The sequence below is a fragment of the Tasmannia lanceolata genome, unplaced genomic scaffold (assembly GCF_043159265.1).
Source record: "Tasmannia lanceolata isolate RefF3 unplaced genomic scaffold, GAP_Taslan_0.1 ptg000020l, whole genome shotgun sequence".
In the NCBI taxonomy this organism is placed as follows: Eukaryota; Viridiplantae; Streptophyta; class Magnoliopsida; order Canellales; family Winteraceae; genus Tasmannia; species Tasmannia lanceolata.
Window position 1 is genome coordinate 9507595 of NW_027518697.1, and position 17605 is coordinate 9525199.

The 17605-nt window shown below is 38.3% G+C and overlaps 1 protein-coding gene across 3 annotated transcripts; it reads left to right on the forward strand.

Annotated features, from left to right (window-relative positions):
• The first annotated feature begins 1262 nt into the window (after window positions 1–1262).
• LOC143854227 (uncharacterized protein At2g24330-like) lies at window positions 1263–16882 on the forward strand. Of its 3 annotated transcripts, none has more exons than XM_077364080.1 (7): window positions 1265–1639; window positions 2165–2228; window positions 3586–3870; window positions 8972–9116; window positions 14826–14935; window positions 15208–15628; window positions 16383–16882. In XM_077364080.1, the coding sequence occupies exons 3-7, from the start codon at window positions 3595–3597 to the stop codon at window positions 16712–16714; spliced, it is 1284 nt and encodes a 427-aa protein (XP_077220195.1). In that variant the 5' UTR covers window positions 1265–1639; window positions 2165–2228; window positions 3586–3594; the 3' UTR covers window positions 16715–16882. The 3 variants fall into 3 exon arrangements, with proteins under 3 accessions (XP_077220196.1, XP_077220195.1, XP_077220194.1); XM_077364079.1 differs by lacking the exon at window positions 2165–2228 and having other exon boundaries at window positions 1523–1535; window positions 1567–1639; XM_077364081.1 differs by lacking the exon at window positions 2165–2228 and having other exon boundaries at window positions 1263–1639; window positions 8972–9068.
• Window positions 16883–17605: the final 723 nt, after the last annotated feature.

The window sequence follows — 17605 nt, forward strand, 5'->3', positions numbered from 1 at the left end:
ATTTGTGACCAAACCATGGTCGATAATTTTACTCGTGAAAAGACAAAAAATGTCCTAATATATTTGAAAAGATAAATTAACGCGACTCTCCCACCGAAGCATGTGTAAAATAGTGGACTCACTTTATGCATAGGCTCGTGTTATACTGTGGGACCCACCATATCAAAACATTAAAGTCTCCCACCACATCAAAGCATGAATTGTAAAATGGTGGGCCCCATCCCATCAAAACATGAGGTGTAAAGTGGTGGGACCCTCATCCTCTTGGTTATTTCAAGTTGTTCTTTGATTGTTCAAGCTTGGGAAATTCCGGTTCGGCAGGCATTGGAGGTGTCTTGAGAAACGATTTGGGTGAGGTTATTTGGGCCTTCGCAGGGTCCATTGGAGTAGCAGATGTGTCGGAAGCAGAAGTCCGGTCGGTTCAGCAGGGTCCAAGACCAGTGGGACAAAATGTAATGGCTCCCTTGGTGGTGGAAGGAGGCTCCTTAAATGTGATTCACCGGTTTAAAGGATCACATAATCATCCCTGGAGATTTGATAGGTTTTTTGACTAAATGCTTGACCGGATTGGTTCATCACCTAAAGTGTTTTAGCATCTGAGAAGATCCGCTAACTCGATGGTAGATAGTCTAGCGAGGTATGGTGTTTCTAAATATTCACTAGCATTATATGATTCCCTTCCCTCTTGATTTCTTGTAATTTTGGAGAGCTAGCAGGTTATCTCTTTGTTCATCTTGTGTATTTTGACCATCTCGTATTTTTTTTGTAATAATTTTTCAGCTATTATTCAAAAAAATTATGAGTGGAGTGGATTTGCAAAATTCATTCAAATGTGATTACTCCATTTGCAAATTGTGAAACTAGATGACTCATTTTACAAATAAAGCAAATTAGAAGACTTCATCTTACGAGTGCAACTTGGGTTGGGTTCAACCCGAAAAAAAGCCAGTTTGGGTCCGGGTTGAGTTTTCCCAACCTTGGTTGAGATCGAGTTGGGTTCAGGTTGAGGGTTTGGGCAACCTGACTCGAGTGAAACCCAACTTTTTTAATGATTTTTTTTTTGGGATTTGCTAAGGTCCATCGCAAAAGGGTTTTCGCGGCTGGTCTATTGCACCTAGACCAGCCACCTTGTGAATGGAGACAATATCTGTTGTCTTCATTAACGAGGTGGCTGGTCTGATTTTGCGATGGAAGCTAGCAATCCCCCTTTTTGTTTTTTATAAGCTTAAAAACTCAGGTTGGATCGGGTTGAACTCGGTTCAGGTCAGGTTCTTGTTGGAAAAAAAGGGTTCCTCAGGTTGGGTTGAACCTCTTTGGGTTGGAATTCGGGTCGGGTTCGGAATCGGTTGAAAAATAGGTTCCCGGGGTCGGGTTGCGTCGGGTTGAGGACAATCCTCAACCCTACCCAACCAGACACGGGGACCACCCATGTTTTCCCACGATCCCTCGTTACACTCCCATTTTAATGCGCGCATCGTCTTCCTCCATCGAGGGCTCCTACCTCCTTTCTTCGTGAGAAGGTCAAAGAACAAAATAAAAGAAAAAAAGAATTCTTTGATTTAGGCGCTAAGAGCACGAAGAGAAGAAAAACAAAATCTTAAAGGAAGTTTGTTCTCCAGATCCAGAGAAAACTCCTCAGGTTTGTCTTCTCTTAGTTTTTTTTTGTGGATATCATGGTTTCAAGATGTATACCTAATTTGCCTATAAAGAAGTTGAAACTTAGGGTTTCGATTTGAAACGAGTGATGATTATATGCTAGTGTTTAGGCTGTATTCATACCACCAATTTCGAAGACGATAATAAAATAGGTATATATATATTATGTTCCATATTCAGCCCTAAATAGTTATTAATTTTGGTGAAGATATATGAACCAGAGCCTTAGATTTATTGGAGTCAATTCAAGTCTAAATTCAAACCCTCAGTTCGTCTACCCTATCGCCTATTTTTTTTAAATTGTTTTAGCATCTCTCACATTATAGATCTAGATAGATATCATTATTTTTGTAAGAGTTAAATAGAATTAAAAATACAGGAAAATGGGAAATCCAAAGGACTACCTTCTTGCATTTAAATTCGCCTTTTTTGTTTCGTCGCACTCTTTAGTCGATATTCTGATTGCCTACTTGGTAATTTGAGGATCTGTTCTTTGTATTTGGTTTAGATCCTGATTAAAGCCTGGTGAGTCTCGAATCTGTTGTCTTCTCCACATTTCCTTTATCTTGCAGGTTATTGCCCTTTCTTCCTTTAGCTTGTTAATTTGAACTTTGTTTCTCTCTTGCTCTTCGTCTGCTTTCTGGTACGAAGTTTTTGATTTTTTGAGATTTTACTGGCTGGTGGTTTTCATCTTTGATCGCAAGGTTCAATGCCTTTTTTCCGTTTTCCTATTTCAAGCCTCAATTTTATCCTTCTCGCTTAGGCCATGTCTGGTAGCATGGCATTTCTTTTTCATGATAAATCGGCATCCCCAAGGGCATGGTTGGCTACCATGAATTTTTTTTTTCATGATAAATTGGGGGTCTCTAAGTGGAGATGAGGGTGAAGTGGCTAAAAATCAGGAAACAAAAAACAGAAAACTAGTGTCTCCGGTGATGAAAAGCGGCAAAAAATCAGTAAACAGTCGATCGGATTTTCAGTAGAGTTTTTTGTTTCCTGATTTTTAGCTACCTCACCTGCCCAACCCCTCTCTCACCACTTGGAGGCGCCAGTTTATTATGACAAAGATTTCATGGTAGCTAAACGTGCCCCAAGTGTTAAGAGAGGGGTAGGGCAGTGGGAGAAGGTGAGAGATTGAGATGGCACGATCGAGATGAGCAAGAGAAGTGGCTAAAATAAAGGAAAAAATTGTTCACTGATTTTTAGGCTCTGTTCGTTTCAGATTGTGACAACCGATGGCGAGGGCCCCGACCAATTATTGGCCCAAAATTAACAATTTTGGGCCAATAATTGGTCGGGGCCCTCACCATCATTGTCATAATCTGAAATGAACAGGGCCTTAGCCACTTCATCCTCATCTCCACTTGGAGACACTGATTTATCATGAAAAAAACTCATGGTAGCCAAACGCAAGGAAGCATGATTCTTCCCTGGAAGCCTTCGATTCCCGCTCCGATTCCCGTTTCGATTCCCGCTCTGGCAACCTTTAGTAGGATTCTTCTTTGGGAGCCTTCGATTCCCGCTTTCGATTCCCGTTTCGATTCCCGCTCTGGCAACCTTGGTCAAACGTGCCCTTATCTTAATTCCTTCAACCATTTGAAGCTCTCCGTGAAAACTGCCTGAAACAGCTATTAACTCTGTTTCTACTCTGACTAGTAACACCACCTACGACATTTGAGTGAACATTATCTAAATACAGGTTTAATATCTAACATTCCATACTAATGGGTTCTATCTTACCTGGGTGCTTTGGCTCAATAACTTAATCCCAACGCTCCTCTGGCTGTTTAGACATTTTTTAATTGTTGATGAAACCTTCTTCAACTCCTTACAGAATATGCTTTGCTTCGGTTGAGAAGAAAAGCTGTCGTACTTATTTTTTCTCTGGGTTTTAGCTAATAAATTTGTTCTGGGATGTCCATTGTGTAGCTTTTAGGAATGGCTGAGAATGCTGATCAGCTCCCAGCTATCAATGAAATTCCAACGAAATCTACTACTGTTCTAAAGAAAGAAAGTGGAACAGTGTCTAAGCAAAAAAGAGGAATTCTTTCTCGCATTTGGAATGGAATCTTTAGAAGACGCAATGATGATTTTGAGAAGAGACTGCAACATCTTTCCAAGGAAGAAGCCTCTGTTCATGCAAGGATGAAGAGAAGGGCGCAAAGGTGGCGAAGGACGGCAAGAAATCTTATCATTTTCTCTGTGATTCTTGAAGTGAGTCTTTGATCATACTTATTTTCATTTTTAGCTGCTTGTACAATGGTATGCTTTACTCTGGTTATCAAGTTTGCTTCTCTAGAAACTAACTAAAAAGGTAATCTTATTAAGCTTTAGGGATTTAGAGACTTAGAGCGTATGATGTAAATTTATTTTGCTTCTAATCTCTCATGGTAAATATATTTTTTTTCTCAAGCATTTTTTTCTGTATGTGGTTGATATTGGTATGCCATAAATAGTTGATATCATTCGCGTGCTGCACCTTTTTAGATCATGAAATTTCCCTTCCATACCTAGAAGATAGTTGCTCAAACTAACCACCTTAGCGATGATTGCTTCTGGTGGTACATATGCGTGTTTACTGCACCAAAATGAAAATAAGAATGAATAAAGAAACCACACACACAGATATATATATATATATATATATATATATATATATATATATAGAGAGAGAGAGAGAGAGAGAGAGAGAGAGAGAGAGAGAGAGAGATATTTGGTCTCTCTATCTCCAATATTCTTATACTGTGGAATCCTCAAGTGGATTTTCCATGAAGTTTCCCTTGTAGACGATGAATGAAGGACCTTGAAGAATTGGATTTGAATATCAAACTCTATGGGGCTTTGCCTTTTTTTTATGGCCGTTGACTCTATCTATCTCTGACATCAATTAATGATCTTGGCCCTTCTTTGTTCACCCTGACGGGCCTGACCTATACAAAAGCTGACCTAACTCATCAAATGCTTTCTAAGAAGAAATGGTGGTATAGAGTATTTTTCCCAAGTTATAAGTGGTGCTCTTCCCTCCCTCTAAAGGAGATCCTTCCCGAGTTATTCGCTTTAGCCTCTTCAAAGGAGGTGATGGTCAGGGACTATTTTGAGCACAGAGATAATAGGGTGATTTGGAAGCCAATTTTCTGATGAACTTTTTTGGATAGGGAACTTGGGGTGGTGGGCAGATTCGTGGAGACCCTTGAAGGGTGTTACATAAAACTATTTGGCTCGGACAAAAGTGTTTGGACCTGGAACTTGGCTAGGGAATTCTCTATCACGTTGTTCTACAATAATCTTATATCTTGCTCTGCTACTTCCAAAGTAGGCAAAGTTTCGGGCATCTAATCTCCACCTAGGGTATGTGCATTCGGTTGGGCCACGGTTCTTGAAAAAATTCAGACAGTTGAGTTCTTAAGAGCCCGGGAGATGTTGATTGTTGGCGATTGTGAACTATGTATAGAGGCTGGGGAATCGGTGGAACATATCTTCATGCATTGTAAGGTGACAAGAGAAGTGTGGACATGTATTTTATCTAGATTTGAGATATCTTGGGTCTTCCCTGCCTAGCTCATTAATTTGTTGGAATGTTGGCCGGTGGTTCCTTGGAGGAAAAAAGGGAAGATCCTTTGGAATGTTTCCCTTCTAGCAACTATATGGGTTTTACGGAAAGAGCAAAATGCACGGGTTTTTAAAGGATATTCAAAGAGATTGACGTTCCTATTCAATAAGGTGATTGCCATCACTGTATCTTGGGTGAGGAATTTACCTTCCTTTTAGGTTTGTGTCAGCTCATGATCTTTGGTATGGATGGAAGGAGATTTGCTATGATTCAGAATGGGAATCCAAGGTTGTTCAAGACTGGGAGCCCCTTGCGCACAGGTTCTTAAAACTAAATTTTGATGGGACGGGTCTAAATTTCAAAGAGATGGCATTGGAGGATTGATTCACGATGCTAATGGAAGAACATTGATGTCATTCTCGGGCCCCGCCGTTTTTTGTGATGCTAATGAAGCCAAAGCTAGGGCTCTATTGTTTTCTCTTTGATGGTATTCGAATCGCAAGTTGGGTCCCATCATCATAAAGGTGATTCATTAAACGTGATTGCTTGGGCATCAAATAAATGCAGGGGTCCGTGGAAACTTGAGAATATTAATGCCTAGATTCGGAACTTGGTTTGTGTCATTCGTCCTCAAACCCAACATATGCGAAGATCTGCCAATGAGCAAGCTGATCATTTGCTGAAGGATGGAGTGAGTCACCTTCGGTTGAGGTCCTCAATCATCCTCCATCGGATGGAGTCGGATAGGTCTCTTGCTCTTATATTCCGCTTCTCTATCTTGGGCTTGTTTGTGTCCTTCGTTTTTGGTTTGCTTTGCTTAACTATTGTGACCTGGTGGTCACGGAAACAGCCTCTCTGCAAAGCAGGGGTAAGGCTGCGTACATCTAGCCCTCCCCAGACCTCACAATGGCGGGAGCCTCGTGCAATGGGCTGCCCTTTGCTTAACTATTGTACTTGGCAGGTCCTCACTAGGCTTGTGTTTCTTTTGGGGACAACTTGTCCCCTCGGGCTGTAATTTGCTTATTTTTAATGAAAATCGTTACTTTTCAAGGAGAAATTATTTTTGACGGGTTTAGCTTGGGGAATCCTGGCCCTTCTTGTATTGGGGAGTACTTAGGGATGTGCAAGGAGCAGTGAGATGGGCATTTTCAGGTCCAATAGGAGTAGCGGATGCCAGTGAAGCTGAACTGCGAGCAGTTCATCAAGGAATAAAGTTACTTGAAAATATCGACCTTAATAAAGTGGTGATTGAAGGGGACTCACTTAAAGTGATAAGATAGCTTAGGAGTTCCCATTCGTATCCTTGGAGATTTACTCCTTTTTTTTAATGAGATCCAAGATAGGGTGGGTGGAGCTGATTTATCTTTCCTTTCTTGTTTGGCGGTCGGCCAATGCGGTGGCCGATAGATTAAGCTAGAGAGGGTGTCTCGAGGGCGGAGGTGGAGTTGTTTGATTTCCTCCCCCTTGACTCCTTCTTTCTTCTTGCCCCATGCGGGCTTGTCTCTGTATTTTCTGTTCTTTTTTCTCATTGTTCCTTGTATAGACCTCCTCCGTCTTTTACTTCTTGGAATGAAATCTTTTACCATTCGAAAAAAAGAGAGAGAAGAAATGGTGGTATAGTGAAACTATAAGTTGAGGAATATGACATTCCTTGGGTGTGTTTGGTTGCACAAAAGCTGGGTTGGCTTTAGGGTTTTGCTTGGCATTTTGGTGCCACATCAGCAAAAACACTTGTTTGGTTGCCAATATAGCATTGACATCCTAGGAGACTCCCAGGGATGTCTCTTGGCTAATAATTGCATGTCTGGTGATTTGTCACCGTCGCCCCCTCCCTATGATATCCAAGCCAAAATACACAAAAAAAGTGGAATTTTGCTTGGATTTCTTGGGAATGATGCTCTCTCTCTCTCTCTCTCTCTCTCTCTCTCTCTCTCTCTCTCTCTCTCTCTCTCACACACACACACACACACACACACACACACACACACACACACACATCTTTCTCGCTCCTCTCTATATTGGTCATGACACCCCCGACCACTATTCTACGAGGTTGACAACCAGACACTACTTACCACTATTCTTCGAGGCAAGTTCCAAGCAAATCCAATGCTTTTCTCCTCTCTGTGGACTACTTATTCCCCTACGCTCCGAGTCTATGTTGCACAATCAAACAGACCCTTATAGTTGATGTGTCTGCAAAGAAAGCAGAATAAGGTAACTGTGCAGGAAAAAGAAAAACATTAATTGAATGAATTCAATCATCAAGCATATCCATTTTTGATGTATATTCTTTTACTGTGAATTCCATGTAAGTGGATTTCCCAGGAAGTTTCCCTTGTAGATGATGAGTAAAGGACCTTGAAGAATTGGATTTGAATTTCAAACTCTATAGGGCTTGCCCTTTTCTGATGGTCATTGTCTCTATCTCTGACATCAATCAATGATCTTGTCCCTTCTTTGTTCACCCTAAGCTATACAAAAAGCTGGCCTAACTCTTCAAATGTTCTCTAAGAAGAAATGGCGGTATAGTGAAAGTAAAAGTTGAGGAATAAGACATTCCTTATAGTTGATGTGTCTGTAAGGAAAGCGGAATAAGGTAATTGTGCAAGAAAAAGGAAAACATGTAGCTTCTCTTCCATGCAATTTGGTTCATTTAATGCATGACCTACAAACAATGATGTGCAGTTGTTTAGTCAATCTAGATCAGCAGCTGCTTTGATGCTTGAGCCACAAGCTGTTAAACTGTCTGATTGCTCGATGCATAGAGTCAATGTGGTTAATTTTATGACCTAAAAACTTTCCACTTCCATGGCTTCATATAGAAACAACAAAGTTGCAATGCTATACAAGTCACATTCGCTCGTTAAACTAAACCCTAAAGTTGAAATCGGTTAATTAGGAGGTGACCCACCTAGCAAGTGTACTGTGTACCGAGTTTGGTCCCTACATGAAAATCCCACGATCATTGATTATAACAAATCTGGTATAAGGATTATAGTGGACTTATTCCTCCTAAAAAAATGTAGAATATGTTGCATGTATTACGCAAGTCGCTATCACAATGCATTTATTTAGAATGCTATTGGCTTGTATAATTTGAAGGCTTTTGTAGAACCAAAGAGAACACCCAAAGAGATCTCCTGAGTACTTGCATTGCATGTGTGCTACAGACTGCATAATTTTGGAAACTTCAACAAATTTTCTAGAAAGACATGGACTTCCTTTTTTTTTGAAAATGAAACACACTTTATATCACACAATGAAATTTTAATCGTCATATTTTATACATGTTAGGCATATTCTAGACATCCATCCATTCCATGAGTAGCTCCTTAGATGAAGTTGTTTGCAAGTTGAGATACTGTGCCTCTGTAACTCAATTTTCTCATGAATGAGTGTCATATGACTTGTTTGTTTGCAGAGCAAGATACCCACCTGATCAAGTTGGTTCACCTTAAAGTGTGAATTCCCTAGTATTTTATAAATCTTCTCCTCCTTTAGAAGGATAATATTTTGTACATTGAGTACCGAATAAATTTTGACATTCTGTCATATTCTTGCTATATGTAAACATCAGATATTTCTGAAAAACCACGCTATCTATAAGTTTATAACAGAATAAACTCATGCCTCGTGTTCATTTTTTTCCTTTTTGGGTTTGAGAACTGTTTCAATTTTAATTATTCTCTTGTAAGTACTTTTAGCCACTGAACAAATCTTCAGCTTGACGCAGGTTACTTACTATTTCTATATTTTTTCCAGGTAGTTTCAGTTGCATATGCTGTTATGACAACAAGATCATTGGATTTGGATTGGAAGATGAGGGCCATCCGAGTTTTGCCTATGTTTGTCTTGCCGGGTATATCTTTTGTCATCTATTCGACACTCGCAAGCTTCACAAAGATGTGTAATTATCTTAAACTCTAAACCTAATTTTAATTGTTTTTTCTCCTCCTTCAAATGTTGAAGTCTTCATCAGTAGAATAGTTAGTAACTTGCTTTTATGGTTGTGGTAATTCAAGATTGACACTTAAAACCTTCTTTTAACAATTTTTTTGGTTGTTACAGTTATTGCCATTGTTAACTTTTATCACTGAAAATTCGAATTGTCGTATATTTTAGAATGTTAAATGCTTATTAGTTTTGTTTGGGATTTTAATCAGTATCTTTAGAGGTTGGAAATTTGGTTTTGGAAAATGTGCTTCAGAAATATTTTAGTGGAAACTCTGATGATTGTTAGTTTCTCTCTTTTTTTCTCATTTTCAAATACTTTCATACAATTATTATAAGATGAAAGTGGATTAAATTTTTTCTAGAGTATCGTGTTGAAAATTTTTACAGTGTGGGTGGTGATTGTTGTTTGGACTTTGTCAATTTGTATTAAAAGCGAAGCTTACACAGTTTGGCCTGAGATTAAAATTTCATCCATGTTGTGTACTGAAAATATATAATCTTGTTCTTCATTTAAGCATTCTCCCTATTAATTGGTCTTCATATTTTGCCTTACTTTTGGTTGACTTTTTCTTGTGATATCTAACAATTGCTGTTGAGAATTTGGATATGTTACTTGTTGATGTTCTCACTTACCAAGTTCCTGCCTTTGAGCATAACAATCTCAAATCATCCAAATAACCCGAATTTGTCTTAATTTCTCTTTTCCTTTATCTTCCACAGAATTTTATTTTCAGAATGAAAACGAGAAAAGTTGTCTCGAGGGTGGAGTAATGAATATAGGATGAGGCAGCCATGATTCATGGCATGAAGGCCATAGGAAGTTTAAGATAGGCTAATGGATGTCTTTGGATTTTAGTTTTTCTGTCAACTTTGCAGAAGGCAAGAAGGTTGACAATGAAGAGGGAATTGTCATGTGTCAAAGTTTATAGAAATAGCAATGGAATGCCAATATTAGCTGAAGAAATATCAAAGGCATTCATTCTAAAATGACCTTTGGAGGTATCTGAGCTTTGTCAAGATGCAAACAAATATACTAAGCCTCAAGTTACAATTGATCTAGTTGTTTATGGTGCTAGCATTGGCTTGCAAGGGGTCAGGCTTATAGTTGAGCACAGTCGTTTAGGGTACCCTAAGGCCCCGTTTGGCTGGGCTTTTTCAGGAAGCCCCGGTTTCTGGGCTTCTTCACGCTTCCCGGGAAGGCAACTTCCCATGGAAGCGCATTTGGGAATGTCAAACGCAAAAACACCTCGATTTTCCTAGAAAGGGCGAAAGATCTCACTCTTGACTTCCATGGGAATGTCAAACGCAAAAACACCAGCTTCTGGAAACATGGTTTTTGATCTTTGGTAGAAGGCGGCTTCCTTCGAAAGTCAGCATGCCAAACAGTCAGGGCTTCCTAGGAGGGGCTTCCTCCCTCTGCAAACCCAGTCAAATGGGGGCCTGAATCAGTTTATTAATAGTGGATTCTTCTAGTACATTCAAAATTTTAATTAGAAAAAGTAAAAGAGAGGAAGGATATTTTGGATTCGTTGATTGAGTCATTTTCTGCAGGAAAACTACTGCAAATTTTAATTTGAAAAAGTGAGAGGAAGAAGATTTTGGATTTGTTGGGACGCATTTTCTAAAGGTAAACGAATTCGAGAAGCGAAACATGAAATGGAAACGGGAAAGGTAGAGTAAAAATAGAGGGGAAAGGAGAAACGGAAAAATGATAGAAAATCACATGAGAAATGCATTGAGAAATGTCTTAGGAAACACATTAGAAACATTTCAGACACGATAAAGAAACACAAATGAAAACACTTGAAACGCAAGGAAAACACAAAATATATGGTTCTTTAAATTTAAAATTTGTTAATTTCAAATTTCTATTTGAATATTTCTTATTTTTATTTTTTATTACATTATATCTATGATTTGTGGACACCGACATGAGTGTCGCATGTCGGACACGGCAAATTCCAAAAATTTAGACACGGGGACACGGCTAAAATAGAAAGTACATGTAATTATGGTTTGTGGACACGAATTTGTGTGTCGAGTTTCAACATAGAAATGAGCTATCTGAAATGGCAGCCCGTAAAAATCTAGAAATAGTTCCACACTCATATATATATATATATATATATATATATATATATATATATATATATATATAAAGTCACTGACGCTTTAGCAATACATTTAAATGTGTCTAAAGGAGTGTCGAAATGTGTAGACACGGGTGTTGTTTCAGACACGACACGTGTTTCGGCAATAAATTCGAAGTGTCAACCAAATCATAGCATTATATGCTATTGTTTTCCTTTTTTGATATCTATTCCACAATCTTTTGGTGTGTTTTTTCCAAAACGATTTTCGTAAGTTTCACACATGTTTCTCAGACGTTTCACATACGTTTTCTCCTAGTTTTCCATACGTTTCTCAAGGTTTCAAACATGTTTCACATAAGTTTCTCATTTGTTTTCCATGCATTTCGGAAACGTTTCCCCAAATTTTTATCATGTTTCCAAAACGCATTTTAGGGGAAACGAGATCCTGCCTAGAAGTTTCTGGCTACTATGTAAGGGACTTCTATCAGTGGCATTAAATTCTGTGACACTCTTTACCCTATGTATTTACTTGTATCAAATACTGCTGTCGGTAAAAGTAACTATCATGTTTTAAACTTACAACTCCCTTTGATTTGACTGTGATGATTTTTGCTTTTAATATGTGGTTATAATTTTTATTATGTGAGTATTATAGATACCCTTTAAATATCTTATAAAATCCATCTTCTAAGTTAATTCTAGGTTAGTTTTACGGTATTTTTCTTTACATATTCCTTGTGCCGCTCGGGTGTGAGGGAGCATCGGCTCTGGACAGAATCAGCTTCTTCTTGCATTGTTAGGACCTCTAGCTTGGGAGGCTGTGGAAATCCATGTTGAAAATATGAAGTTTCAGTTGGACTAGAAATCCTTACTACTAACTATGCTCTCAAGGGCGCTTTTGTAGACTAATTGGTGTTTTTGAATCATGTATTGAAAGAAAGGGAAAGTGTGTTTTCATGAGCAAGGGAAAGAAGCGAGATTTCTGACTTCGAGGGACCAGTGACCACAATGTTTATATTGGCACTCATTTACATTCATTTTGATAATGACACTCTCATCGCTTCACTTTTTCACCAGTTTTGATAACAAAATATCCTCACTTTCAGTCCAATTCACACCTACTCCTCTTCAATTTACTTCCGTCTACTTCACTTTTCACTTGGGAAATGATAAATGCGCTCCTTTTCATCACATGGGACACCCAACTGCAGTGTGCGTAGCAATCAAATCCGTTGAATCCTTCTGACGAGAAGTACATCAACCCTCTGCAGTCATTGATACACTGCTGCTGGGTGTCCCAAGTGATGAAAAGGGGGCATTTATCATTTTCCTTTCACTTTCCTTTCGAATTGCGGAAAACAACTCATTGAGTACCTGCAGAGTCGTAGCCAAAGATGTGTTATATAAGATTCGATTTTGCTCCAAACCTAGCTTGTATTGATCAAATATATTTACAATCATATAGACTAATATTAAATATATATAATGAAATATGTGTATTATCCTTAGAAGTCTTCCTGTACGTGTGCCGCTCCCACGCTCAAACTTCGTTTTGGCACTCCTTAGGAAGGAGCTTCCAAGGAGTGTGGCTCCATTACGCTCCTGATCTGATGACCGTCACCCTGCGGCGTTCCCAACCTACTTAGCCCCTCCATCTATCGTGGTATCAAGGTTTTAAATTTCGGTTTCGATTTTGGTTGGCATGGAAACAGAAAATTTTGGTTTCAGTAGAAATTTTTATGGAAATCTTGTAAAATCACGGAAACGTATGGACATATGCAAATGATGAAATTTTAATATGAAACTTTGAGAAATGCTAGAATAAACACAAATACATACTTGAAACCATCACATAACAAGAAATCCATTCATAATGGCTTAATCACATTGAACACCTAGTGACATGCGTTCGCCCATGTTTGAACAGTAAAGTCGATAAAGAAGTGCAATGTAATGAAGTATAAGAAATTACAATAACCAGTCTCCTTCCCAAGGACCCCAACTCTATGAAAATACCACGAAGTTACGAGGTATTATTGGTCACATGCTGATCTTTCTATTTTTCTTAAAAAAAAAAAACATGTTTCCATTGTTTTGTCGTTCCGACTATTTTGGTCGAATTTCGGGAATTTTAGGAATTTTGGTCGAATTTTGGTCAGAAATAATAACGTGGAAGGAACTCATTGACATTTTGTTTCCGTGGGGATGGATACGGAAACATTTCGGTCGATTTGGGGAAATTTCAGAAAAAATTAAAACTGTTGCTAGTATCTTTGAAATCCGGTGTATCAAACTCCTCCAACTCTTTAGAGTACTTCATTGGAGAAAGCACAAAGGTGTTTTCAGAAGGCACGGGAAAGAGGGCACGAAAATGAAGTTGGTTAGAAATTACTATTTTTTTGATGTACTTGAATTTTGAAAGACATAAAGAAAATATTTCATAAACGCTTTCATGGTGCTCCCAACCTTATTAGATTCACCTGATTTTTCATTTAAATACGAGAAGTTATGACTTATGACACAAGGTTTACATACATAATGTTATAAATTAATGAACAAGAATCGATATTGCTCCAAACCAAGCTTGTATTGATCAATTATATTTACAACAACACACACTAATATTATATGGTATTGCCTAGGCAATTTTGCAAAAAGCCCCATTTCGTGGCTCACTTATTTAGGATAGGGCAGCCATCTAAGATGAATTAAATGATCAGACAAAATCTGTGTCTGTTCTCTCCTACAAAATTGAGCCTTGAAATGACTTTTTTGTGAAATTGCCTAGATAATCCTGTATTAAATATGTAAAATGAAATATTTGCAATATCATAATCACCTTGTTGTTCTCTATATACTATATGAAATATGATGCAATGAATTGATATCTTTCTGCATAATCTTTCTGGATACTCTTGTCTATTAAGTTATAATATTATGTATGAAAATCATGTGTCAGAACTTTTCATATTCAAATGAAAAATTCCGTAGTAGCTGTTAAAGGAAATAGTATATTGGTAATGCTCCGTCCAAATATTTGTTCTTTAATATTTAATTGCATTCCTGGTAGCATATTCTATAATGAAATAATGGAATCTTGAGTTCAAATTAATGTCATTGGGGACCTTGTCATGAGTCAATCTCAGTTATAGTTGCCAGAGTGGGAAGCGAGTGCTATAGAAGCGATGCGCGGGTAGCAAGGGATTTAGAAAAGAGAAAATGCGGGAGCAAAAACCTCTAAAGAAAGTAAAGAGAAAATGTGTAGGAAGCCTCATTGGAAGCGAACTTAAAGTACATAGAAAGTGTAGAATTATAGTAGCTTAGAAAGAAGGGTTAATATAGTTACGGATTAAAACTAGTAAAGAAGACTTCAAGACTGATTATAATTACAGGTTTTAGGAATTTATAGTTTATTTTATTCATGTAGATTTAATGTTGAATTTTGGAAAAAGATCCACATAAGCTTCATTTGAAACTTAATGAGTTTTTAAATTTTAAATGCAATTTTTTTTAAAATATTATGCTCATCCGACATTATCAAAAGGAGAAAATGATGTTTATCTCTGCAGGTGATCGCAAGGACCAGAAAACACTTGAAAGATTGTGTGCTGAAAGGCAAGCAAAAATTGATGAGCTTAAAGAGAGAACAAACTATTATTTGACACAACAGCTTATTCAGGTTATAAAAAGATTCCTTTACTTTTGTGTTAGATTTTCCCTGACTGGCTGGATCTGCTTAGTGTCAAGCTGGTATCTTGTATCTACCATTGAACTCTCTTCTATGCTGTTTATTTGAATCTATGCAACTACATCCATGTGTGCTGCCTGTATTTTGTAATGACCGCAGGCAATGTCATGTACAGAGAGATGTCTAGTGGGATGTCTTGTCCCCGTTGTAGTAATTCGATTGCAACTATTAATAAATTGTTTCCTTCCAAAAATAAATTACAGAGATATGACCCAGATCCGGCTGCAAAGGCTGCTGCAGCAAGTATCCTGGCATCGAAGTTAGGTGCTGAGTCAGGTCTGAAAGTATATTTAGGAGATGAGCCTAAATCCAATGTGTCCTTAGGGAAAAGCAATGATGTTGAGCTGGTGGAATCTAGTGGACTCCGAAAGCGGAAACAATTTCACACCAGAAATAGTAGTACAGGCAGTGGCATAATGCAACAAGTCGGCGAGGAAATGCCTCAGGAGTACGGCCTTGACAACCCAGAAGTTCCTGAACAAAATCAGGCGGTTGTTGTCAAACACCATAAAGGATCAGCTGTTAATGATGGAGGATGGATTGCTCGTATTGCAGCCATGCTCGTGGGTGAGGATCCAACACAGTGCTACGCACTCATATGTGGCAACTGTCATATGCACAATGGTGAGTGTATTCATATCATCCTTCAATGGTTCTTTCTTTTTCCCTTGGTCTCTTACCATAGATCTTTTACTTGAGCTGTAGATATTATAATTTAGCCAGCTGCATCTTAAAATAACCTATGTCACAAATATCATGTTTTTAAGTACCCACTAATAGCATTAGGGAAGGGAGGAAAAAGGCAGGAACCTCCCCGCATTAGGGAAGGGAGTTAAAAGGCATGAACCTCCCCCTACCGGACACTATACCTCGTAGGTATGAGAGGTAGAACCATTATAAGTCGGGACAGCAGCCGACGCAACGAATCCAGACGGAGATTATTCAATTGGACTCCTTATCGCGGTATTTTGATAAAAGAACAAAATCCCAAATTAATCCTGAGATTTTAAAAATATAGTGATATTTTCATTTTTCTCATAAAATTTCGCAATAATATCATGATATTATCCTGATATTTTTATGATATTTTTATTTTATATTTTTTCTTAAATTTTATATATTTTATATTTTAAATAATTTTATTTTTATCGTTTTTCCTGATATATATATATATATATATATATATATATATATATATATATCCCGAGATTTTCCCTTGCCGAGAAATTCCTGATAACGATATTTGTGACATAGAAAATAACTAAGACACCTCTTTCTTGGCATTCTATCTTAACTGCAATGAGTGCTCAGTTGTGTCTCTTGTGGGGTAGTTGCTTTCAGAAACAAACAAATATTCCCATGGCGTTTTTGTATGCAGGACTTGCTAGGAAAGAGGATTTTGCGTACATAACTTATTATTGCCCACATTGCCATGCACTGAATGGTTCACAGCCATCGGATGGTCTGGGTTCAGGTGCTAGTTCTAGCAAGGTAGGCACTCCAATTTCAGGCAATAATGACGAGAAGAGTAAACCCAGTAGTTCCGAGGTTTCAAGTGCTTCAGCGGCTGTAATGGAGACGGCGGCTGAAAGGAAAGATACTGGTGCACCGGCTGTAATGGAGACGGCGGCTGAAGGGAAAGATACTGGTGCACCGGCTGTAATGGAGACGGCGGCTGAAGGGAAAGATACTGGTGCACTGCCTAATTAACGCTCGTCTGTTTAGCTTTCCTTTTCATTTTATTTTTTGGCTTGTGTAAGCCTTTTGTGTGTTGAAGAGAACTGTTTTACTTCTTTGTTTGGCTTTGTAACCAAACGTGCAGTAATTTGTTCATAAGAAAAGATAAAAAAAAGAGGAACATTGTTATGTTGTATATAACCATACCAATGTTAATTGCATTTGGGATTCCAAGGGATTAAAAAGAACAGCAGATTGCTAAACTAGGCGGTGATTGTTCTTGGAAGAATGCTAATAGGGGTGCAACTCGGGTTGGGTTCAACCAGAAAAAAATGTCGGGTCAGGTTGAGTATTTTTCGGGTTCGGGTTTGGGTTGAGGGCTTGGGCAACCCAACCCAAAACCTGACATTTCTTTCTTTTTTTTCTTTTTAGTTTTTTGTAAGCTTAAGAAGTTGGGTTGAACCTCATCGGGTTGGAACTCAGGTCGGGTTCGGGTCGAGTGAGGAACTTCCTCAGGTTGGGTTCGGGTTGGCCTCAACCCGATCCGAGTTGCACCCCTAAATGCTAAACTTGAAGGGTGTACTTACAAAAAACAACCAGAAGAGCGTCCCCATCTTAGGCCAAATTTTGGAGCCGGGATTACAAGCATATCTAATTTCTATTATTTCCTTCAATAGCGCATGCATTATGAGATTGGTTTTCTTTTTTTCTACAACGACGCATCTCTCATAAACCAAGGCCTTTTAAACTCTCTATTCCAGGAAAGAAATCTCAGCAACAAATGAAATTCGAAAAAGGAACTTACAAAGAAGCTCCCTGCTAATAGTAGTATCCGTGATCGGAGTAAGTTAAAAAGAGGAAAAACAATTGAGAAAAGAAAAAAAGAAATAGAGAACACTAACTGGAGACAATATAAAACAAAAG

Bases quoted from the DNA above. Each gene is read 5' to 3' on its own strand.
- LOC143854227 (XM_077364080.1), top strand. From the start codon at position 3,595: ATGGCTGAGAATGCTGATCAGCTCCCAGCTATCAATGAAATTCCAACG. The intron at 3,871-8,971 runs GTGAGTCTTTGA...TATTTTTTCCAG, and splicing joins TTTTCTCTGTGATTCTTGAA to GTAGTTTCAGTTGCATATGC. The intron at 14,936-15,207 runs GTTATAAAAAGA...AATAAATTACAG, and splicing joins TGACACAACAGCTTATTCAG to AGATATGACCCAGATCCGGC.